Here is a 25,736-nt window from a genome sequence, read left to right on the forward strand (position 1 = left end):
AGTTTAGCACAGTGACTTTCTTTTAATGAATTCTAACTTTGGAAGTCTATGGATTTCGGTATTTCCTTTTTTGCCCATTTTATTTCTTGTGGATCATCAGTGATGCATGTTATTTTATCACTATTTGCAAGTAACTGAAGATCAATATTTAAAGTTTTGATGATTGCATAGTAGGAAAGTAGCACTTCCCTGTGCCTGTTTAAAGCCATCAGATCTTGTATATCTTGTATATCTGCCCTCTGCAGCTGTGATTGGCAAACAATGTGGCTGCTTGAAGTAGGTATAGACAAACGCTACATCTGTATTCTTACATACTCCAAAGGTGAACCTCATGAAAGAAGGTGAGTGAGGAGCTAGCAAAACAGTAATAGAAGTAGGTCTGCTAACTGCCCAGAGAATGCTTATATTGTTGATGACTATTGTTTTCATCAACTCATCTATTCTTTAGTGAAAGGTATTTGTAATAGCTGAACTGGATTCTAATGGTGAGCTCCATATGTAGAGAATTTTTCATCCTCTTCATCAGACCAAATTCAATTGCCATAGAATTAATGAGAAGTCCTGAGATACCTTTGGAAACATTTCAATGCCAGTTGCTGCAGAAGTTCTGTATCAGTTTTCACACTTGGGCATCTTGGCGCTCATGTAGTTTAGAAATTACTGATGTGATTGGGCTGATGTTCGAAAAGTAAACAGGTCAAATCTGAGTGTGAATCTGTTTCTCTGCTTTCCTCTGCTGGTACTGTACAATCTGTTTTTGGCCATTGTCTTTAGCTGACTTATAAAATGGGTGAAAAGTCCTATTCCTTAACAAAAGCAGTATGACTTAGAATATACCTCTTACTGCAGGTTTTTCCTACAGAATTACCAGCATGTCCTAGCTCTGATTTTTGCTGTAAAGGAGATCAATGAACATTCCCTCATCTTACCTAACATAACTTTGGGGATTCACGTTGCTGATAGCTATTTCATGGCAAGAGGGACCACCTTTGCTTCAGTTGAGCTTCTCTCCACACGGGGCAGGTTCATCCCCAATTATAAGTGTGATGCCAAGGACTGGGCAGTATCTGTTATTGCAGGACCTACCTCTCACATCTGTTCCTTCATGGCAAACGTTCTGAATGTCTACAAGATGCCCCAGGTAAGTTCTGCTTAAGAAAGAGGAAGGAAGGAAGGAAGGAAGGAAGGAAGGAAGGAAGGGAGGGAGGGAGGGAGGGAGGGAGGGAGGGAGGGAGGAAGGAAGGAAGGAAGGAAGGAAGGAAGGAAGGAAGGAAGGAAGGAAGGAAGGTCTTTTCTCTCATAAGTTTTGTGACTTGGAAATTGTAGCAATTTCAAAACATGAACAAAGAGGCAAACTTGTAGGCTTGCCACAAGATGGGGATATTTTTAGTTTATTTATTTTGTGCATGTATTTGATCTATGCCTAAATTTGTATCCAATTCCATATTACACATTTCAATTTCTTGGCTCATTTATGAATTCACTGATATAAAAATTGGGATCATCTTCACTCGTTTTCAGCACATTTGAATATTAATAATATTAAGGATTTAGGAACCTGACTTAACCATTCAGGAAATCATAATTTAGGAGCAATTACTTGCTGTTTCCTTCATTGAAAATTGTTGGTGCAAATATTCTACATTAGTCCAAGTAAAAAGACACTAAATTATGCAGTAAAAAGAGAAGACAAATGCATAATCACTGAAATAATATATGGTAGAGGAGTATTTACTTCCCCTTTTACAACCTTTTACTTGACTGTGAAAAATCATGGAGAAGGTTAAGGAAAGCTAGGAAAATTAAAACATGAATTATTATAATTTAATTATTATTATTGACGACGACGATGATGATGATGATGATCCTATGTATCCCTTAAATGCCTGTACTTCAACTGTACTAAAGAAGTTGACTTTTAACCAAAGCTATTTAACTGAATTGACTTTTTTTTTTTGGGGGGGGGGTCTAGCAAGAAAAGTAATCTGCTCACACCGGGGAGAGAAAGATGGAAGAGGGGGTTCTTTGAACCTTTGATCAGAGAGTCTGACTTGACTGGGCTGGACTGAAGACTCTGGATTAGACTGAGAGCTTGGAACATGACTGGACTGGGCTGCAGATCCTGGACAAGGTTAAGAACCTGAAGCAGAACAAGACAGGTCTCACGTTACTGAACAATGCTGGTCAATTGAAGCATGGCCAGACTGGACTGGAGATCCTGGACAAGGCTGGACGCTGGGAACAAGGTTGGGAACATTCCTGGAACTCACAGAATGGTGGCAGCAAAGTCCAAATCTGGATGAGAGGCTGAGGTTGCTGGATTTGGCAGAAAGAAGATCCTCTGTGGTAGCAAGTGCAGGGTACAGGTCCTCAATGATAGGACACACAGTTGCTGATTCCCCTCTGGCTACAGACAAGGTTTCTGGTGCAGGTAAGGACTCTTCCTCTAGGGCTGCAAGCTCAAAGGATTGGTTGTCTCCAGCAGATTGCTCTTCGTGTGTCTGCCTTTTATGCTGATCCCCTGCATGCCTATTCCCTTCTGCAGCCAATCGGGCTGCATTCTCCTTTGCACACTTTTCTGCACACCTTTCATGCGCACTGATTGGAAGATTCAGTTCCTCCTCCGAAGACTGGCCAATCAGCATCTATAATTTCTCCAGCAACGCAGAGTCATGTCTTGGTTTTGCCTTCCCAGTTTCTGCCTGGTAAGTTTCTGTTTCCCCTTCGGACTCGGGAGGAGTTTCATTTTCTGAGTCAGAAGCCAGCTGAAACCTCACAAAATGGCACTAAAATCTCTGGCCCAGGTTTGTAAGAGCATTGAGTAGCTACTGCTGGGTTTATTTGCACTGGCTGGGGGACAGGAACCTAGCCCCCAAACCAATGATTATGTAGGGCAAGGCTCTTTTCTTGTTGTTGTTTTCATGTGTTGGGATTTGTCACACACCATTGTATTCTAAGCACAAATAACTTGTTCTTTCACTAGCATGCTATCAAAGGCACCATGCTTGTAATTTCAGCATTCAAGATCACTGCAATGACTGTACCCCCCATGATCGCTTTATACAATTTATCTGCCTTTTCTATCATTTCAGCAGCTTCATTAGCATACATCATTTGGGGCATACATTCTATAAAGTCAAAGCAAATTCCTCTCTCTGAACATGACAAAAGACTCTTTTGAACGAACCCCTCTCTATCTTCCTCATACACAGAAATCAACCCAGCCAAAATGCAACAGTAAATGTAACATTCCTTTAAGCTGGTGGATCTCATCTGGGAACACCCATTTGACAAACAGTTTTGCTGATTCATTATTCATCAATGGAGCTGATGCATATGTGATCTAAATGGGGGAAAGAAAGAAGAACAGAGGCAAAAGGGATACTTTTTTTAAAAAAAATAATGCAATATGTATTTACTTAACCCAATGTCTGGGTTTGAGTGGGATATGGAAAGAGGATTCTTTAAAAGTACAGTTTCACAGCATGACATTTGCAAGTTCAGTACTACTCATAAAGCAAAAAAGGGACAGCACTTTGATGATATTCTTCATATCTCATGAATTTCTCATCTTCTGGCCTCTAACATTTCATGGTTCTGGGATCTTTGTCTTAAGAATTATAATGAAGATCTGATACCTGAAGTTAATAAATAGCAAGTGAACTTCCCTCTTGCTCCATATTTGTGTCTCACCAGGGGAAATTTGTAGTTGCACAGAGTGGTTGCTATGTTGAGACAGGTCTTAGAACGGGGTCCTCCAATGATAGCTACCATACTGGTCTGGTCATTACATTTGTAGTTGGGGATAAATTTATCTTTTGTAGATAGAAATTCCATTGCTAAAAGGTAAGTTGAACTTTCCTTGGTATAATCAGTAGTGATGTGGAAACCAAGACTAACATTGGGTAAAATGCCAGAATGTTGACTGATCTCCTTTACAGCAAATGCCAGAGCCAAAGTATGTTGGCAATTATGAATGACAAACCTTCAGTGAAAGTTTATGTCCATATATTTCTGCTTCAGAAGTGGACAGTTGCTACATTATAATACATACCCACAAACACACATACATACATGTGAATGATGAAAGGTCCCCTGTGCAAGCACTGAGTAATGTCTGCCCCTTTGGAGGGACGCCACTTTCATGACATTTCTTGGCAGACTATATTGGGGTGGTTTGCCATTGCCTTTCCCAGTCATCACCTTCCCCAGCAAGCTGGGTACTCATTTTACCAACCTCGGAAGGATGGAAGGTTGAGTCGACCTGAGCCAGCTACCTGAGAACGCAGCTTCTGCTGGGATTGAACTCAGTTCATGGGGAGAGTTTTGTTTGCAATACTGCCACCCACCACTCTGTAACACATGAGGCTCCTATTACACACATACATACATATATTCATACCCACCCAAATTAATGCTTATTGTTTGCTCTGGACACCTGGACTTTGGTCTTTATCAAATAATAGCCATAGATTATATGGATTGGGACATTCTGACCTAGTTGGTGCTAGTTGACACTGAGCTAAGGTAGGATTTGATTTCAGTTTTATCTGTATTTTGTCTGTAGTCAGTTCCATTTTCCCACCCTAGACTTGTAATAGACTGAAATAGTTTCTCAGATGCACTTGAGGGTTTCCTGCTTCATTTCTAGGTGAGATGAAAGATAACAAAGCTCTGGATTAACCAGAGGGTTTATGCAAGGCCTACATTAGTTAAACATTTTACTTCCAAACTGGAAATGGCAAAGTTTTATCCTACAAGGTGAAATGGAAACAAATAAATAAATACCACCCCCACACCCCCACCGCATTCTTGAACACTGGAGGTATTTTTATATTATCATTTCTTTTCTGGATGTATTTATTTGTTGATTTGATTTTTATCCTGCCTTTATCATTTTTATAAATAACTCAAGGCAGTGAACATACTTAATACCCCCTCCCCCATTTATTTTAATAAGGGAAATTACACACTTGGTGTTTCTCATGTGTGTATAAAGTAAGATCTGGGAGATACCAGCTGAGCTATGATAAACTTCAGCATGTTGACTTCTGAAACTTTTTAATGGATTCAGAATACCAAATTGGCCATTATCTCCCCATTTGACCATAATTATGAAATAACTGGGTTTAATGCTATCTCACTTGGTCCATGAACATTCCCTTGGGACTGGCAGATCATCCAACTGTTTGCTCATACTTCATGACTCACTGCAAGCTGAAGCTAGAATCAAGCAGAGCTATACTACTGTCATTATTGGTAGTAGATATTGCACAAGACTGGCTTTAGATCAGCTGCCTGTTGCCACTGGAATGAAAGGTATTCAAATGCCAATAACAGAACAGACATGCTGGAAGAAGGCAGGAACACTCTCAGACAAAGGGGTGTTATTTGTGGCACTGATTATAGCTAAAGGGGCTCTGCCTCATGCCTCAAGTAAGGTTTCTATTGCTAAGTGTCTGGTTGGTGAACCTCTTTCTATTCTCCACAAGTATTACCAGCCAGGGGATTTCATCATTGCTGGCATTTTGTCTCAGATCTACATTTTTTCGAGTCCAATCAGCTTTCAGAAGCAGCCTTCTGAGGAGAGTTTTGATGACCTTGTGTAAGTAATTTAGGTTTAACACATAAATTTCAGATAAAGTTCTCAAATTACTCAAGCTAGTTCTCACTTATAGGTGCAAGTTCTAGGTGAAAAAACAACAGAATGCAAGGAGAAATCTTTTCAGTCTTTAAGGCAATGCAAATATATGCTTTTGTCCATCCCTTCTGACTCATATATCTTATTTTTCATGGGGAGTGGGGCCATTTCACTCAAAGCAGAAAGTAATCTTAGCTGCTTTTCATTTACTTAACAAGCTCAATGACTGATGAATGCATGCTAGGTAGAGGTGCAAAAAAGAAATAGGAGGAGCAAGGGAGAATGTTTTCAACAGTTTTACAAGAACTCTAGTCCCCATAATGGTAATAGTAACTCTACATCTCACTAAATCCAGTGGAGTTAACTGAAGCGTGAGGAAATACGGAGGATGTAGATTATAAGAAAGGAGCCTGGTTGGTGTAGCAGTTAAAGCACCAGGCTAAACACCAGGAGGCTGTGTTCCAGTAGGCACGAAGCCAGCTGGCTGACTCTGGGCCAGTCCCTCTCTCTCAGCCCGAGGAAGGAGGCAATGGCAAACCACTTCCAAAATACCTGGCCAAGAAAACTGTTAAGACTTGTCCAAGCAGTTGCCAGGAGTCAACAGTGACTCAAAGGAACCAAAAATGAAACAGAGATTATGAGAGAGATTATTGGACCATGAAAGGTAAGAGAGTAATTCCTAATGGAATGTGTCTAATGGAAATACAAGAATATCATTATGCAATAAATTAAAGGCAGGACCAGTCTGACTCCTCTAGTTATGTTGTTCAAAGCTGGCAAAGTGAAAGAAATTAATTATCTTTAACTCATAATGTTTTCCTGTTTAAAAGGTACCAGTATAATATCTCTGAAGACAATATGTTACAAATTGGTATGTGAAAGTGAGCATGTATGTGACAGTGACTTTGTTACCTAATAATTTTCAAATCTCATTCTTTATGGGAAAATATTTTCATAATTGTTCCATGCAGTTGACTTGAAGTGCCTTGTTTTCCATGGATCGATTTTTCATAGCGCTATGTCTAGATAGAATGTGCATTAGAAAATGGGATCTAACCTGAAACAATTCCTTTTCATATAGGATGTTCACTCAGAATTACCAGCACATCCTGGCCTTGGCATTTGCTGTGAAGGAAATCAGTGAGAATAACCAACTCTTACCCAATGTCACTTTGGGCTTCCACATTTTAAATAGCCAGTTTTTTGCAAGATGGACCTATCTTGCCTCTTTGGAACTTCTATCCACAAAGGACAAATTCATCCCTAACTACAAATGTGACACTCAGAATAACGTTTTGGGAGTCATTGGGGGAGCTAATTCCGAAGTCTCTCTCCACATGACAAACATCCTGAGCACCTACAAAGTTCCACAGGTAAGTTGTAAGCATAGAATGACAGTGAGAAAGAACAAGATTCTCAAGTTTAAGTATGGTTTTGTTCATGGATGTTAGAAATGGAAGTCTCTTTATGAAGCTGTGCGGCATTTTTTCTGAAGAACTGGCATTGGGGTGGTTTAACCTCTATTTGTACGTGAAGGGTGCAGAATGATGAGTTTATTAATAATACTACGTTATTGGTTAGCCATTAGGCCATGATGCCTTTATAATGAGCTCATTCTCTCTCCAGCTTTAGTGTAAACTGCCCAGAGTCCCTCTGTGGGAGATGGGCAGTGACAAAATTTGATAAATAAATATGTCAATCCATCCTCTTATCCCAGGAGTACATTTGCTTAACAGACTTCCTTGAGGGACTTTGGAAATCTTAATATTTCTTGACATAGTAGTATTAAAAATGTTTCTGCAGAAGGCATATTTACTTTTACTCCCATCTATGTAAGAAATATATAAAAGTTCAGCAAAAAAAAAAAAAAATCTGAACAGGGAAGGAAAGCTAAACAGTTCCAGGAGCCTACCTTTCAGCTAGTGTACCATCAAACGTATTGTCCTGTTCCTTCCTTCACAACTCATCTAAAGTTCTAATGAACTGCCATTTTACCATATCTGAGCTGCATAATCCGGCCAACCAGGTAACAAAAACACAGATAAACAAACAAAGGACATCATTATCTTTTTCTACCATAAAATGGTTGCCTGGATCTTGGCAGCACAGATATTGTAGAGCCAAGTCTAGGAACATGTTGGCTACTGAGAGGGGGTCAACACCATCAGAAATGATCATGTTACATGCAGGATGATCAGAAGGAATCAAGACTGGTATGAAATCTGCTGCTGAATTAAAAGAGTAATGTTGAATCTCAGCTTCCCCACCTACATCTCAGAAGACAGTATAGATTGCATATGGAGTGTATGATCTCTGTTCCATTTGGGGCTCAGTCCAGTACAATACATGCATCCAAGGGTGGTTTTTTAAAAATGTGCACAGTGAATCAGCAAGAATTTTTTTATGGCAAACTTATATAGCAAAACAGCCAGTACCTTTCAAATGAGTGAACCATAAGATTGATTGTCATGATGTCTCTTCTTCATCCACATATTCTTTCTTAAGATCCTGTATGGCTCATCTCCAATAATAAATGATAAAACCAAAGAAGATTTCTTCCACCAGATGTTTCCAGATGGGAACCATCAGTATATGGGGATTCTTGAGTTGCTGCTGCATTTCAAGTGGATCTGGATTGGTGTGGTTTCTTTTGATGATGACAATGGAGAGATATTTAAACAGGATATACTTCCCATATTTTCTCAACGGGGTATCTGTGTGGAGTTCTTAGAAACAATGCCCAAAATGTCTTTTTCAGGTGACATTGCTGAAACAGCAATGGATTGGTTTGGAACTTCACATATTGTCACAGGAAGTACAGCCAATACTGTTATTATACAAGGAGAAATACATACTATTAGTGTCTTAAGATCAATTTTCCACTTTGCCCAATTTCATGATATAACAGTTGAGAGCCGAGTGTGGATTATGACAGCCCAGATGGATTTTGCATCTCCTGGTTTTCTAAGAGATTGGGACATACATTGCCTCCATGGGGCTCTATCATTCGCTATTCACACAAACTATCCTAGAGGATTCCAGACCTTTCTGAAGGAAAGAAACCCTATCTCAGAAAACAGAGATGGCTTTATCAGAGTCTTCTGGAAAGATGCATTTAATTGTGACTTCTCAAATTCCACTCTGGATGAGAGAGATGAGTTGATTTGCACAGGGGAGGAAAAGCTGGAGACTCTACCTGGGACCCTGTTTGACATAGGCATGTCCGGCCACAGTTACAGCATCTACAATGCAGTTTACATTATGGCATACGCTCTGCATGCAATAACTTCATCCAAGTCAAAAGGGAGAGCAAAGATGGGATGGTTAAGACAAAATCGACTGAATGAAGAGCCATGGCAGGTATTTTGCAGGTCAATTTAGAAGAGTTTTCTTTTTTTTTTCTTTTTTAAAAAAAAAAACTTTATTGATTTTCAAAGTATAAGTGAAATATGAAATGTAGAGTACAAAAACAATGGAATACAGAACTAAAGAAAAAAGAAAAAAAATCTATAAAAGTGGAGAAAATATATATAAGATATAGAAGGAAAGTGACTTCCGACCTTCTCCAACACAGATATAAATCCGTATTATACAAGTGCAATCTCTTACCATTAATTAAACTTTTAGTAACATCGTTTCTATACAATCAAGCCATTCAATCATCAAAACCCAAATCAAAACCTCATCTTTTTCAGATACAAGCAAACAATCCAAAAGTGGTTTCTAAATAGAAATAAATCCAGTCACAGTATTTTTCTCTTATCACTGCTGTCAATTTAGCCATTTGTGTCAGTTCCATTAACTTACCCATCCATTCTTCCATTGTGGGAATTTGTGGATCTTTCCATCTCTGAGCATATACAAGCCTTGCTGCTGTTATCATACTCTATACAGAAACCAAGTTCCCTTCTCAAGCTGCTTGTCCTCAAACCCCAAAGAAACAGTTCTGGTTTCAGCTGTATATCCATTTTAAGAATGTTTGGATCATCACAGATATGTGGTCCCAGAATTTCTAAGCCTTCTCACAGGTCCACCAAAGGTGATAAAATTTCTTTCACCATGAGAATATTTCCAACAAACATTTGATACCCCATTAAACATTTTGTATAGCTTATCAGATGTTAAATACCAAGGATACATCATTTTGTAGAAATTCTTGTTCAAATTATGATTCAAGGTAAATTTCAAACCTTCATTCCAAATGTTCTCCCACTGTTCAAGCATAATAGTATACCCAAAATTCTTAGCCCACTTAATCATACAATCTTTGACATATTCATCTTTTAAATTCAATTGTAACAACATGTTCAGCATTTGTACAAAGTTCCATTTCAAATTGTGTTTAAAATATATATATATATATAACAAAATTATAAAACTTTTTGTCCAAGTCTGACAATTGTGCAAATGCAAACCAATGACAAGTGTAGCCTTCTGGTTTCAATCATTCCTTTGTGTTAAGTTGAGGTTCACCTTCCACAAAATTCGACAAGTCTCTGTATCTCAACCAACTTGATTTCCCCACAATTTATCTTCTGAAGAAAGTTTCTTGAGGTGGCAACCACATAGGTACATAAGCTAAAGGTAAAGGTAAAGGTTTCCCTTGACATTAAGTCCAGTCGTGTCCAACTCTAGGGGATGGTGCTCATCTCCGTTTCAAAGCTGAAGTGCCGACGTTTGTCCGTAGACACTTCTGTGGTCATGTGGCCGGCATGACTAAACGGAATGCCGTTACTGCCCACCGAAGCAGTACCTATGAATCGACTCACATTTGCATGTTTTCGAACTGCTAGGTTGGCAGGTGCTGGGACTAGCAATGGGAGCTCACCCCGTCATGCGGATTCGAACCACTGATCTTCCGATCAGCAAGCTCAGCAGCTCAGCGGTTTAACCTGCAGAGCCACCATGTCCCTTAGGTGCATTAGGAGACAATCTTAATTTATTTTTATTCCAAACCCTTAATATGGCATGCCTAACAAAATTATTTTTTAAAAAAATCTTTATTAACTTTAACTTTATCCTACCACAAATAGCCATGCCACCCAAATCTTAAATTGTGTCCTTCCAATTCCAATAACTTCTTATTTTTGAAGTCATCCAATCCTTCATCCAGAGCAAACAACAAGCATCATAATACAGTTTTAAATTGGGTAAACCTAACCCCCTTCATTCTTTTGCATCTTATAGTAGTTTAAATTTAATTCTTGTTTTCTTCTCTTGCTAGATGAACTTAGAAATATCCTTCTGCCATTGTTTAGATGGTAAATCTGTTGTCAAGATCAGTATAGTATGGAAAAGAACAAAATCCTAGGCAAAACATTCATCTTGATCACAGATATCCACCCCATGAGAGATGATTGTAACTTTTTCCATTTTAGCAGGGTTTTTTTTTTAATCATCCAAATTTTAACATAATTATTCTGGAATATCATGCAATTTATATTTCCTAGTGTCACCCCCAAATATCTAACCTTCTTTTCAATTTTAAAACCAGTCTTACCCATCAATGATTCTTGATTATGTGTACTCATATGCTTAGTCAATGTCTTCATTTTGTTGTTGTTGTTGTTGTTGTTTATTTACTTTAAAGCCAGCTAATAACCCAAACTCCTTCAATTTCTTCATCAGGTATTCAGCAACGTCCAAAGGAACTTTTAGTATCAAAACTAGATCATCAGCAAAGGTCTTCAATTTAAAGACCTCCTTCTTTATTTTTGAACCCTTTATTTGATCATCTTGTCTAATATCGCTGTTCAAAATCTCCCAAAACTAAGATAAAAAGCAATGGTGAGAAAGGGCATTCTTGTCTTGTTCCTTGCTGTATATTGCATGGTTCAGTTAAGTCACCATTCACAATAATGTTCACCTTTTGCCATGTGTAAATTGACTTAATTACTTGAATTTTTTTTTTTCTCCAAAGTCCATCTTTTCTATATCTTTAAACATAAAAGTCCAGTTCAAATAAATGTTGTAAATATCTTATAATATCCAAAACTATTCTCACATTGTCTCTTAACTGTCTTTTGGGTAAAAAAAAAAAAAAAACACATTGGTCTTGATGGATAAAATCCTGTAAGTTTTTTTTTTTTTTTTAATTATATCAGCCAATATTGAAGTAAATATTTCATAATCATTATTCAACAATGAGATTGGTCTGTAATTCTTAGTTAAGGTAATATCTTGCCCTTCTTTTGGTAAAAGTGCAATATTGGCTTCTTTCCAAGAGTCTGGCATTGAAGAGCCCTGCAAAATGGAATTCATCCATCTTTGAAAAGTTTGAAGGAGATGATCTTGAAAACATCTACAATATAATGCTGGCAAAACTTCTGAACCTGATGCATTCCCTACTTTATTTATTTATTTATTTTTTATAGCTTCCACTATTGCAAAAGGAGTTATAGGATTCTTCTTCTTCTTTTTTTTTTTTTCCTGTGACTGCAAAAGTTTTGGTATTTTTTTGTTTTTCCAGATATTTGTCTGTTTTTTCCAAAGAAACTTCTTGCCTTTTATACAAGTTAAGGGGAAAAAAAAAACCACTATGAAATTATTTCTTGATTCTTTCATTCTCCATTAACATAATATTTCCTTCTTGGATCTTAAATATCATTTTTCTTTGTTTTTTTTTTTTTTAATCAGTCTCCATCTAAATGCCATAGGTATTCTCCTTATTGTCAAACTCACTGGATTATGATCAAAAAGCCTTTGGTAAAATATCTACTTTGCAAATTTTATTAGCCAAATAACTTGAAATCCATACCATGTCAACTCTTGAAAAAAGATTTGTGTCTTTCAGAATAAAAAGTAGACTCTCTCGCCAATCCATTTTTATGTCACCAGGAATCCACCAATGCCAAATTGTCCATCAAGTCAAAAAAAGACTTTGGAAGTTTTCCTTGCTTAAGTTTGATATCTTTCTCAGATGTCCTGTCAATTAATGGAGAAATCATTCCATTCCAATCACCCTTAGTCATCAACTTTGGTATGAATAAGATGACAGTTCATTCAAAAGATGTCTAAAAATTTTACTTTTATCTTTGTTTGACACATATACTCCCAGAAAAATAGATTTAAATCCCTAGGGTTCCACTTCAACTGCTATATAACTACCATGTCCATGAGCAAACAACAAGTGTGGTTTCAGTTGTGGTTTAACATATATTACAAGTCCAGTTAAGTTCTTCAAACCTTCTGAGATAAATTCCTCTCCCAAATTTTATTTATCAAATATTGAGTGTCCTTTCACCTTCTTGTAGACATAGCACATCATCATTTAATTTTCTCAAATAATGAAAAATCTTTATTTTTTTTCTTTTCCGAGGGGCATTAGCCCATTTATATTCTAAGTAAGGTAATTAAAAAACATTGTTAAGCAAACAATCCATCAACATCCTTAGATGTAGCACCCATCTCTACATCCTGAACAGCAGACTCCAGTTGTTTAACTTCAGATGCAGCTGTTTCATCTGCATCTTGCTCAGATTTGGTTCCATGTCTGGTGAGGGCATCTTTGGCTTTAGGTATTGAATTCAATCTAAATCTTTATTGCTGGTAAGTAAAACTTACTCCTTCTAACTTTTCCCTATGAAAAACAATCTTGTTCTTTTTCAAAACATCTGTCAGGAAAGCATATTCTTTTCAATTTTTGCTATATTAAAGGCAATTACTCTCCCAAATCTGTCACCCTGACTTCTCTGATGGTGTCACCACACTACCTGAACAGCTCACTTCAACATTGCCTCTTTCTCCTTCTCCATGTATTCCTCCCCCCCTCCTCCTCCTCCTTCTCCTTCTTTGAATTGGAATGAGTACCATCAGTGTAAACCCCTATCTAGAATGTTTAATGCTTATCCTCTGCAGCAATGTTTTTTTTTTTTTTCCTCTCGACCATTACCCACAGTTTTCAACTGTGATGGGACTATTCTTAATGGTATCTCATGGCATCTTGTTTCTCCACCTTCTCCCCAACTTAGCTCCACAAGTTTATGAGAAGTGCTTTCTTTAAAAACAATGCTGGAGAAAACATTTCCTTCGATGACAATGGGCATATAGTTGCTGGATTTGATATTTTCAGCTGGATCACATACTCAAATAACACATTTATAAAAGTCAAAGTTGGATGGGTAGACCCAAACTCTTTCTCTTCCAAATCACTCAACATTCATGAGGACTCCATTGTATGGCCCACAAGATTTAACCAGGTATATATTTTGTACAGATATGGGGGATAGCTCAATCCACATTTTGAATGTTCAGAAGTGGTTCCTTATTCATCTACTGAAGCAGTGTAGACTTATTCAGGTATTATACTTGTGTTTTGAATTGGGATGTGTTCTGTTTGGTGTGCAATTAGATGACAGTATAATGGAAGTATTTTACAGCAATCTCCACAATATGTTCAGAAGGAAGCTAGTTACTATTTTTTTTAATCCCTTTATGTGTGTCTTCTTTGCAAGGACCAATGCCCTCATGGAATGCCAAATTAATGCTTAATCCATTTGTCTTCATCATTCAGGAGAGACCCCATTCCCTGTGTAATGACAATTGTCATTCAGGTTCTAGTAAGATCAGGATAGAAGGGAAACCATTTTGCTGCTATGGGTGCCGTTCATGTCCAGAAGGGAAGATTGCAAATCGGAAAGGTAAGCTGTATTCAATTTATAACATTAAATATTCCATGGAAACCTGTGTGGAAGATAATTCAGTAGAAAGTGTTCTAGTTAGAAGTAGTATCGGAGAAAAAATGGTGCTGATGGGTATGAGCACAATAAAGCAAAACATTCCACTCTCTCCCTAATTCCTTTCAAGGGACTTGAGTAAATACATACTATGTAAGCTCTGTCATTAAAAAAAAAAAAAAAAATAGAGGGCCAAGGAATGTTAATAAAAGTAGGAAAAAATACATGAAGACCAGCATAGGCTCTGGGAACTAAGAACAGTTTAACAGCAACTTGCTAGGGGAAAAAAAAAAAAAAAAAAAACTAACTTCATGAAATACCGTCTCTTTGTTTTCTCAAAACCACCACTGCACTGCAGTCTTGCCTCATTATCTACTAGTTACGCCCTCACTAAATCACCCTATGGCTGCTGATAAATTTCTGGTTACCTCACATTTGGATTATTGCAATGTGCTCTACATGGGGCTGTCCTTGAAAACCACCCAGGAGCTACCGCTGGTTCAAAATGCAGTGCCGAGAACAGTAATGGGCCCCTCTCAGTGAGCCCATGTGTCACTACTGCCATGTGAGCTGCATTGGCTGTTAGTTGGCTTCTGAGTGCAATTCAAGATGTTGGTTATTACCTATACAGTCCTCTATGGCATAGGGCCTGGATACCCTAGAGACTGCTTATCTCCAGTTGTTCCCCCACACCCACCCCGGTATGTTCCAGCAGAGTGGGAGATCTCCAGGTCCCCTCCATTAAATATTGCTGTCTTGTAGGACCGAGGAAGCCTGTCTCCTCTCTTGCAACCCCCACCCTCCAGTGATAAGGATGGCACCCTCTCCTAGGGCTCTGGAAAGCCCAGAGACCTGGCCTTGCTGCCAGGCCTGGGGTTGATGTTTGTCATAGTTTAATGGTCCCTGTTTTATTTTGTGGATTTTGTTATCAGACTATTTTATTCTGGGCTGCCTGTGGATTTAATATTTCTAGTTTTTATATATATATATTAGTTTTGTATGCTGCCCATAGTCCACTGGAGTTGGGCAGCCAATAAATTTAAATAAAGAAATAGATTTGCTATTGTATCCAATCACATGTGAATTCCAGTTTGCATAACTCTATATATAGGCTTTGTCCTCTGCCTCTAAATCAATACAATAAGTAAACAATCTGTGCTTCAATTAAATTGGTGGCTGGTCTCCAATTTTAAATATATTCTTGTGAAAATTAGTGGAAGGGATTTCTCCTATAGTATCTCCCCCTCCAGAATGTGTTCTCTTTTGAAAGACACAGTTAATATGTCTGATATATATATTCACAAAAGGGTGGGACATCAATTTCCAACAATTGGTATGCATGGTTGGCTTCTAAAAATTTGCTTTCGTCCTTCATGAAATCAGATGAAGAAACTTCGACAGCTTCACACACTGCCTTGATTTCATCTGATGAACTTTACATTGAATCAATGTTTACAAAATTATATTGGTCAAATTGTGCATCAGTTCGAATATTCAATACAGTAATCAAAGAGGGATAGAAATAAACATTATTTTGACTGGAGTCCAGTTCTATGCAGGTTCATTGATTGTATTACAGAAGTAGCTTATTGGTGTCTTCAGTCTAGCCAATAGCTCTTTAACTGCCAGGCAGCCTCCCATCAAAGCATTAACCAGGGCCCACTGTGCTAAACTTCTTACTTCAGTCAGTATTAGCCATGTCTTGATTAATGCAGAATCTTCTACAGTGTAATAATAGCATTTTCTTTTGCAGACATGGATTATTGTTTGCCATGCCCAAATGGACAGTATCCAAACAACAACCATGACTCGTGCCTTCCAAAACATATAGTTTTCCTGTCTTATGAAGACCCCTTAGGGACCAGTTTGGCCACTACGGCAATTGTCTTTGCTTGCATTGCCACTGTGGTACTTGGGATCTTCATCACATACCAGGACACTCCCATAGTCAAGGCCAATAACCGGAACATCACCTACCTTCTCCTCGTCTCCCTTGTGCTCTCATTCCTTGGCAGTTTATTATTCATTGGACAACCAGAAAAGGTGACCTGCCTTTTCCGACAACCTGCTTTTGGGATCATCTTCTCAGTAGCCATTTCTTGTGTATTGGCCAAAACCATCATTGTGATTTTAGCTTTCATGGCTTCAGTTCCAGGATCCAAGATGAGGAGATGGCTGGGCAAACAATTAGATAATTGCATTGTTCTTTCCTGCTCCCTCATTCAAGTCACTCTTTGCACTGTATGGCTTGTAACCTCACCCCCATACCCAGATGCTGATATGAACTTAGTGGCAGATGAAATCATCCTGGGATGTAACGAAGGTTCCACTCTCATGTTTTACTGTGCTTTGCTGTACCTGCTTTTCCTTGCCATTGTAGGTTTCAGTGTGGCTTTCCAAGCCCGGCATTTGCCGGACAGCTTTAACGAGACCAAGTTTATCTCCTTCAGCCTGTTGTGTTTTTGCAGTGTCTGGTTGTCCTTTTTTCCCACATACCTGAGTACCAAGGGGAAATACATGGTGGCTGTGGAGATCTTTTCCATACTATCTTCCAGTGCAGGGTTACTGGGCTGCATCTTCTTTCCCAAATGCTTTGTTATTCTAATGAGGCCTGATCTGAACAATAAGAAACAGTTAATGAGAGGCAAGAAAGTGGAAACATAGTATCATAATACTATGATATTGTTTCAGTAAAATATATATTCATTGAATCAGAAACTACAGACAATTCAGAATTCAGTACCACCTGTAGCAGTGGGCCTGCCATGTTATGGCCACTTGTCATCACTATTCCATGAGTTACCCTGGTTTCCATTTGGCTTCCAGGTGGAATTCAATGTGCTTGTTACCACCTTTAAAGCCTTCAAAGATGAAGGACCACCTAATTGATATTGTTATTTAAGCTAAATTAATTACATTGTATCTTTTCCTATAGAAAACAAGGTATGTGTGATTATTTCATGAGATTTTTCAATGTGACAGATTTAGCATGATAAGTTTAACATGTCCTGATCTGTAAAATTTTGAGATGCTGCTTTTTGCACTGTACAGATTTTATTAGTAGGGTTTGGGGTTTTTTTTTTTATTTAAATTGTGTTCATCAGACTATTCCCTTTCAGAGTATACACAGGAACAACACCTGCAATAAGAGAACAAGAAGCAGTAAGGAAAGGAAATTAAAGGCCAGAGATAAAATAAAAGAAAGAAGATACAATGTAATCTACATTGCACAAGCACCACTTACTGTATCTCCAAAACTTCTACTTCTAAGAAACCATCCCTGCTTTCACTACAGCTGTATACCATCCTTCATGTTATTATTATTTTTTAATTGTTTAAACTTCTGATCTCTCTTATCAAAAGTTCTCGTCAACTTAATCAAAGAAAGACTTTCTGGGTCTTCCACTACCCTTAATCCCAGTCATGCTTTCATCGTATATTTGTTTTGATAGGTGATCCCCATTCATTTTCTCTACAAGCAAAACTTCTCAAAACATCTACTATTTCATTTGTAGTGGTCACTCCCTTTTGCATTCAATCCACATTCATTTAACATCCATTGATTTTTGACACCATCTCTTCATGTTTCAACATGAACCATCCGCATTATGTTCAATGGACTTTTGTGTCTCCTGACATATGCAACTTCCATACAAAAAAGTAGTCAGAAACACACTCTTGTACATAGCCAGTTTCATTTCTTTTGACATGTGGAATCAAATGCAGGATCCAAAGCAAAATAATTGAGGCTGAAGTGCAGTATTTATTAAACAGGGTGCACTGGAGGGAATCCCAACAAAGGATAGTGGATGTCTCCCCTAAAAACAAAAGGAATGCACTGATATGTATACATTACAGGTAAGCAATAGATCTCAAGTTACTTTCTGTCCTTGTAATCTACTCTGAAGAAAGCCATTGTCTTAGTGAGAAGAAGGGAGGGAACAAACATCTTGAATACAGAGATTCATGGGTTGCTAAGGTAATCTACTGATAAGAGTTAGCAAAAGCTGTAAAAGCTGATGTGAGACAGTTTTTAATTTTTGTGCCGCATTCCTTTATGTTTCAATTTGGTTTAAACGGGATCATTCATCTGAAAACTTACTTTCCTCACAGACATATTTCCATTCTTCACAGCAGATCAGATACTACTCATATTTTCTGCCAGCATTTGAACATTTTATATCTTCTTTCTGCACGTTCCATCATAAGCAAATTCAGTTAAGGTATACAAATTCATCTATTGTACTGTTCTCGTTTTGTGGACATTTATATATAGCTGGCAAATGTTATAGTCATTTGTTTAGATTTATATGGCTGCCCATTCAACACATGGCTCTGGGCAGTTAACAATCAATTAAAAACAACCAAAAAAATTAATCAACAACAATTTGAAAACAACATCTTGTGTTCAGGATGACACAAAGCATAAAACCAGAGCACCAAGATAGGCTCACCCAACAGCCTGGCAAAGAACCAGGTCATCAGTGCCTTGCAAATGATGGGCAGGGTGGTAGCCATCCTAATTTTGGGAGGTATGCCAAAGGCCAGGCACTGGAACACACAAACCATGCTTCCTGGGTACTATAAAATTACATTGTGTAAAACAGGGGATCCAGAGCATGCCCACCCTGTGAGGTTTTGTGGGATGAGCAGATATTATTGGAAACTGGTGGGCCTGTATTTTCCCTCTCAGTCACAATTACCTCAGACTTTGTGCATTCATTTTCAAATTAATGTTCCTTATTACATCATGTAATCTGTATAATACAAATCATTCAAGAGCATGACATTGTTTCATCTTTATCTTCTATGTTTTATTGATTTGATTGTAAGTTCTTTGAGTGTTGTAAGCCACCCAGAGTCATTGGAGTCAGGCGGCATACAAGTTTTATTATGTTTATGATGATGATGATGATGATGATGATGATGATGACTGGTTGCACAGTCAGCCAGATGTTTTTAGACTGGATTTGGCATTTTGATCAACCTATCAAGTCCTTCCCAAGGACCAGGGATAGGCGAATGTTGTTTGTGTTGCAGATGCTGGGAAAGCCTTTAGCCCAGGAGAGGTCAAAAAAGTCACACACCAAGCATTTCTATAAAAATAATTTATTTACAGAAAGCAAAAACAAAAGCAAAACATTTAAAGTACTTAGCTCCGTTTGGAGCAAGCCTTGCTGAGCTACATTTCCAGCAGAGAGAAAAAAAAAAGGAAGTGAGAACAAGTCCGGGCAGGTCCTCCCCCCAGGCTATTTTGCATGAAGCACGTGAGAGGAGACAATCAAATGCAACCCCTTCACCTGGCCAAATGATTAGGTATAATAGTAGCTTAATCTATTAGTAGGAAAACCTCAACACTCCCCTTTTTACACTATAGATTAAGTTGCAAACCAATCTTCTCTGACAACTCTTTGTGTCTTGGTACAGGAAGAGGTTTGGTTAAAATATCAGCAATCATGTCTTTTGATTCACAATATTTTAACATTATTTCTCCTTTGCTTATCATATCTTTGATATATTGATATCTAATATCGATATGTTTTGTTCTACTTCTGCAGGCTTCAGATTTTGCCATAGCAATGCAAGCTTGATTATCCTCATAAACAGTTATAGGCTGGTTCACTTCCATGCCTATGTCTTTTAACAAATGTTTAAACCATGTAACCTCATTACAGGTTTGTGTTAGAGAATAAAACTCTGCTTCTGCAGTGGAAAGAGCAACAAGTGTTTGTTTTCTAGAATGCCAGCCTAAGCTAGATCCAGCAAATTGAATTAAAATCCCAGAAGTGGATTTTCTGTCACTGACATCTGCTCCCCAATCAGAATCGGCAAAAGCCTGCAATTTCTCAGTTCCAGAGGCATTTAGCATCAGGCAATAATTCTTTGTTCCTTGCAAATACCTCATTAACCTCTTCAATGCTGCTTTTCCAGTAGATGTAGGCTTATCTACCTGTCTACTTAAAATGGCCACAGAATTTGAGATATCTGGGCGAGAATGATTTGCAATGTACAGTAAACTTCCAATTGCAGATCTATAGTTCTCTGCCTCAGTTAATTGAGTTTCTCCTGTATCTTTCTGAAAATCTATTATCATCGGAGTAGAGACTGGTTTACAGTCTTGCATATTAAAATCTTCTAGGAGCTTTTGAATTTTACTACGTTGGTTTAACAGAAAACTACCATCCTTGTCTCTGTGTACTTCCAAACCTAGGTAATTGGTCACAACTCCAAGGCTTTTTAATATGAAATGGCTTTTCATGCAGGCTTCAAAATCAAGCCTTTGTTTTTCTGTTGATGTGAATAGCAGCAAATCATCAACATAAATGCACAGATACATACAGCCTTGTTTGTCCTTCTTCATATATACACAGGGATCTGCTTTTCCTTTTTCAAAACCAAAATTCTGCAGTTTTTCATCTACTTTTTGGTTCCAGGATCTAGCAGCTTGTTTTAACCCATAGATTGACTTCTGCAGTTCACAGACTAGATTCTCCCCTTTTTCATAGCCAGGGGGTTGCTGCATGTATAATCTGTGGTCTAAATCACCATAGAGAAATGCAGTTTGAATGTCATAGTGGTTAACTGACATTCCCTTGAGTGCAGCAACTTTTAACAGTAATCTAATTGATTCACCTTTAGTAACTGGTGCAAAAGTCTTGTCAAAGTCTAAATCTTTCCTTTGAGTGAACCCTTTTGCAACCAACCTTGCTTTATATTTTTGGATTTTGCCATCAGCATCCCTTTTCAGTTTGAAAACCCACCTACAACCCAGACAGCGTTCATTGGGAGGTAGGTTTACCAGTTTCCATGTTTTATTTTCTTTCAAGGATGCTAATTCCTGTTGCATGGCAGAATGCCAATTTTGTGCAATCTCAGGTGGTAAAGCATTCACTTGTTCTAAAGACTCAGGTTCTGTGAATATGTGAAAAGCCTTTACTGTTTCAGCCTGAAAACGTGATGGAGGAACGCCTTTATTACTCCTCTGAGATCTGCGAGGTAATACAGGGCTTAAATTTTGACTCCTATCACTTTCCTGAGAAGCATCTATCTCATCAGACAGATCTTCAATTTGCTTTTCTGGTTTAATGTCCTCATCAGGCAAAAGATCACCATCAGCAAGTCCTTGCTGTTCTCTTGTGGTGGTCAGTTCAACTGGAGAGCTAGAATTTAATCTCCCCCAGTTTTGTTCAGCAAAAGAAGCGCTTTTGCTAATTATTAATTTCTCTCCCATTATGAACCTGTAGCTCCTCTGGCTTTGTTCATAGCCAACAAAGATGGCTTTCTTTGTTGTGGGGCCTCCTTTCCTTCTCTGCTGTTTTGGAATGTGAACCCATGCAGTGCTACCAAACACTCTAAGATGGCTTACCTTTGGTTTCACACCATAAAACAAATGGAATGGAGTGTCCTGAATCATAGAGTTATACAACCTGTTCTGAACATAACAAGCAGTCGATAAAGCTTCTCCCCAGAACTTAAAACATAATCGTGAATCTTTTAACATGCATTCCATCGCATTTTGCAAGGTTCTGCCCTTTCTTTCAGCAACACCATTTTGCTGAGGGGTGCAAGGGTTAGAAAGAATTTGTTCTATCCCTTTTTCCACTAGGAACCTTCTGAATTTGTGAGAAAGGTATTCTCCTCCTCTATCACATTGGAGTGCAGATACAGGCCTAGGGAATTTTCCATTTGCCCATGTCACAAAACTTTTAAATTTCTCAAATGCCTCATCTTTATGTTTTAAGATGTAGATAAATGTGTATCTTGAGAAATCATCAATGATGGTCATTGCATACCTTGCTTGTCCAAGACTTGGAGCAAAAGGACCAATAATATCAGAGTGTACAATTTCCAAAGGTCTAGTTGTAACTCTGTCACTGTGCTTACTCACAGGAGCTTTTAGTGTTTTGCATTCTTTGCAAACTACACAATCTAAGTATTTATCACAGGGTTTTATCTTTAGGTCAGCACACAGCTGTGGCATTTGTGCTATATACTTGATATTAGCATGACCAAATCTCCTGTGCATCAGGTGTACACATTGGTCATGATATGGTGTGTTGCCAACTGCAGCCTTGCAGCTTGGCTTCCTTGCATTTTGCACAATGTACAAGGAGTCTTTTAACATACCAGTAGCACACAATTTCCCATTTTTACGTATCTCACAACCATTTTTCTTAAATGTTATGATATACCCTGTTGCAGCCAATTGTGCCACAGATAAAAGGTTTGATTGTAAATTTGGCACATACAACACACCTTTTATAGTTTCTCCTAAGCAGGATAAATACAAGTCACCTTGTCCCATAATTTTGGTCACAGACCCATCAGCCAAAGATACACTTTGTCTTTCAGTTTTAGACAGTGACACAAAAGAGCTTTTACAATTACATAAATGACAACTGGCCCCAGAATCTAACACCCATACATCAGAATTACCCTTCTCAGCAACCTGTGCAATTTGGGTTGTCTGAAGAGCCTTCTTCTGTGTTGCCCTTGTGTTCTTCTGCTCTGTCTTTCTACTCTTGGGTCTCATGGCACAGTCTCTTTGCAAATGTCCAGCTGAACCACAAGTGAAGCATCGCTGGCTGGCTAGCGCTGTGGCCTCAGGTTCCTTTCCCTTCTTTTCCCTCATTTTCTGGTCTTGCAGCTTTCCAGAAGAGATGGGGGGGGATCTTTCCTCTCTCTTCTCCCATTCAGCGAGTAAGCGCTGTGTAACATACGATGGGGTGAGGTCTGCTTCAGGCATAGCCTCCAGGGTACAAATCAGCGTGTCCCACGTTTCATTTAGTGAGGACAGGAGGATATAGGATTTTGTGAGAGGTGTAAATTCCATTCCTCTCTCCTGCAACTCAACATACAGCTGCTGAATAAAATGCAGGTGCTCAGGAAGGCTATCTCCTTCTGCAAGGTAGGCTCTGTACAGCTTTTTTGTCAGAGTAACTTTACTCCCTGCTGTTGCCTTTACATATAAGTCTCTCAAAGCATCCCAAAGTTGCTTTGCAGACTGCATGCCTCGCACGTGGACTAGCTGATTGTCCTCAACTCCCAAGATAATGGTGGCTCTAGCCCGCTCATCCTGTCTCAGCCATTCAGCACTGGGATTTTGGGGGGTTTGCTCACCAATTGGCAGCCAAAGATTCTCTCTGCGAAGATACATCTCCATCTTCAGGGCCCAATTCAAATAGTTGGTCTCTGATAGGCACTCCAGAGGCATCGCTGAGGGCTGGGAGGTAGCCATGGCTTCTTCCTCCTTTTGCAGGTCACCTCAGCTAGCTTCTAAGTCCTGCAGACCGGCAGTTGCTGGAAAATCTCCAGGTGGCTCCAAAGAAAATCTTCACAGGTCTTTGCTACCTGCCTTTAAATTGTGCATGAGGTGTGGAGCTGACCTCTCTTTTCTCTCTGGGTTTTACTGCGTTGTTTACTGGGCACATAACCTGTTGCAGATGCTGGGAAAGCCTTTAGCCCAGGAGAGGTCAAAAAAGTCACACACCAAGCATTTCTATAAAAATAATTTATTTACAGAAAGCAAAAACAAAAGCAAAACATTTAAAGTACTTAGCTCCGTTTGGAGCAAGCCTTGCTGAGCTACATTTCCAGCAGAGAGAAAAAAAAAGGAAGTGAGAACAAGTCCAGGCAGGTCCTCCCCCCAGGCTATTTTGCATGAAGCACGTGAGAGGAGACAATCAAATGCAACCCCTTCACCTGGCCAAATGATTAGGTATAATAGTAGCTTAATCTATTAGTAGGAAAACCTCAACAGTTTGATGGTGTTAAAGGTATTGCCACAGGATGTAAGCTGTTCCAAGTAAAGTTACCTTTTGCACTTGACTAATGGTGATTTTGTCAATGCCAATGGTCTTCAAGCGATGCTCCAGATGTTTTGGGATAACACCTGAGGCCCCAAAGGTACTATCAGTAGTACCTTTGCTCTCTTTTGCCACAGTTTTTCTACTTTTATATTTATATTTATATTTATTTATATTACATTTCAATTCTCTTCTATCCTGCTGTCTCCAGACACTGCAATGTCCACTTTCCAGACTTTTTTGCCTTTCTTTTCAACAATTGTTAAGTTGGGGTGTTGTGTGCCAGGTGCTTGTCTCTTTGAATTCTAAAGTCCCAGAGCAGTTTAGCTTCTTCATCTTCTATTACTTTGTGTCTTTTGTGGTCCCACCAATTCTTGCTTGCAGACAAATGGTATTTCTTGCAGGTATTCCAATGCACCGTTGCTGCTACTTTGTCATGCCATTATTTGTTAGAGGTCTGTGTGATTTTCGTGCAGCGGCTAACTAGGTGGTCCACCGCTTCTTCATCTTCTTTGCAGAGGCGGCAGTTACTGTCTGTTGCTGTCCTCCCAGTTCTGGCTTTGTATGCATTTGATCTTCAGTCCTGGTCCTGGGCAGCAGAATTAGCCCCTCTGTCCCTTTCTTCAACTTTCCTGCTCTTAGCCATTACCAGGTCTCGTTATTTGCTTTGCCTGCAAGTTTATTTATGCCCTGGCCATGCAATACTTTGCCTAGCCAGGTCTCTTCTATTCTTTATTTGGCCTTTCTTGTAGGCCAGCTTGGTCTCTTTGGTATTCAGTAAGCCTTCGTGGTATCCTGGCTTCAGTGCATCTTCTTCACTGCCCTTCAAATATTCTTCCAATACCCTTTTTTCTTCTTCAACTGTCTGGTATACTTGCAACATTCCATGCCCACCTATGTTCCTTGGTAAGTAGAATCTGTCAAAACTGCTGCATGGATGAAGGGCATGATTCATTGTCATTATTTTTCTGGTCTTCTTATCCAGGCTTCTTGTTCAACTTTAGTCCAGTCCACTATTCCAGCTGTAAATCATGACTGGAATTGCCCAGGTGTTAATCACCTTGATGGTATTTCTTCCACTGAGTTTCGACTTTAAGATCTCCTTCACTCTTCTGGTATATTCACTACTAACCTTCTTCTTGACTTCAGCGTGCTTGATGTTGTCAGCCTGAAGGATGCCCAGTGTCATGTTCGCCATTTCAATGTCAATGGACATTTTGTTCAACGGACAAAAAGTAAATAAGTGGTTTCCAGTCCTTGATGAATGACAATAATGACCTTTCTCTAATCAAAGACCAACAAAGGATCATTACCTTGTCGTGGTGCTGGAGCTCGAGCACCTCAATGATGCCATGAGCTAAAACGTGAAGGGCCACCCAAGACGGGAATGTCATGACAGAGAGGTCGGATTAAATGCGATCCTTGGGGAAGGTAATGGCAACTCACCCCAGTATTCTTGCCCTGAAAACTAAATGGATCAGTACAACCAGAGATATGTCAGTATACCATTGGAAGATGAGACTCCCAGGTCGGAGGATTGTCAAAATGCTACTGGGGAAGAACAGAGGATGAGTTCAACTAGCCCCAAACGTGATGAGGTGGCTAGCTCAAAGC

General features: G+C 38.9%; 1 protein-coding gene across 1 annotated transcript in view; it reads left to right on the forward strand.

Moving 5' to 3' along the window:
- Positions 1-261: 261 nt before the first annotated feature.
- Positions 262-25,736, forward strand: part of LOC134496980 (vomeronasal type-2 receptor 26-like) — a 44,349-nt gene continuing 18,874 nt past the window's right edge. Inside the window, exons 1-4 of the mRNA XM_063302695.1 lie at positions 262-341; positions 1,024-1,141; positions 5,493-5,605; positions 6,723-7,014. Of these exons, the coding sequence (XP_063158765.1) occupies positions 262-341; positions 1,024-1,141; positions 5,493-5,605; positions 6,723-7,014 (603 nt within the window). The remainder of the gene's footprint in view (positions 342-1,023; positions 1,142-5,492; positions 5,606-6,722; positions 7,015-25,736) is intronic.

Source organism: Candoia aspera, chromosome 4, assembly GCF_035149785.1.
Source record: "Candoia aspera isolate rCanAsp1 chromosome 4, rCanAsp1.hap2, whole genome shotgun sequence".
Taxonomy (NCBI): Eukaryota; Metazoa; Chordata; class Lepidosauria; order Squamata; family Boidae; genus Candoia; species Candoia aspera.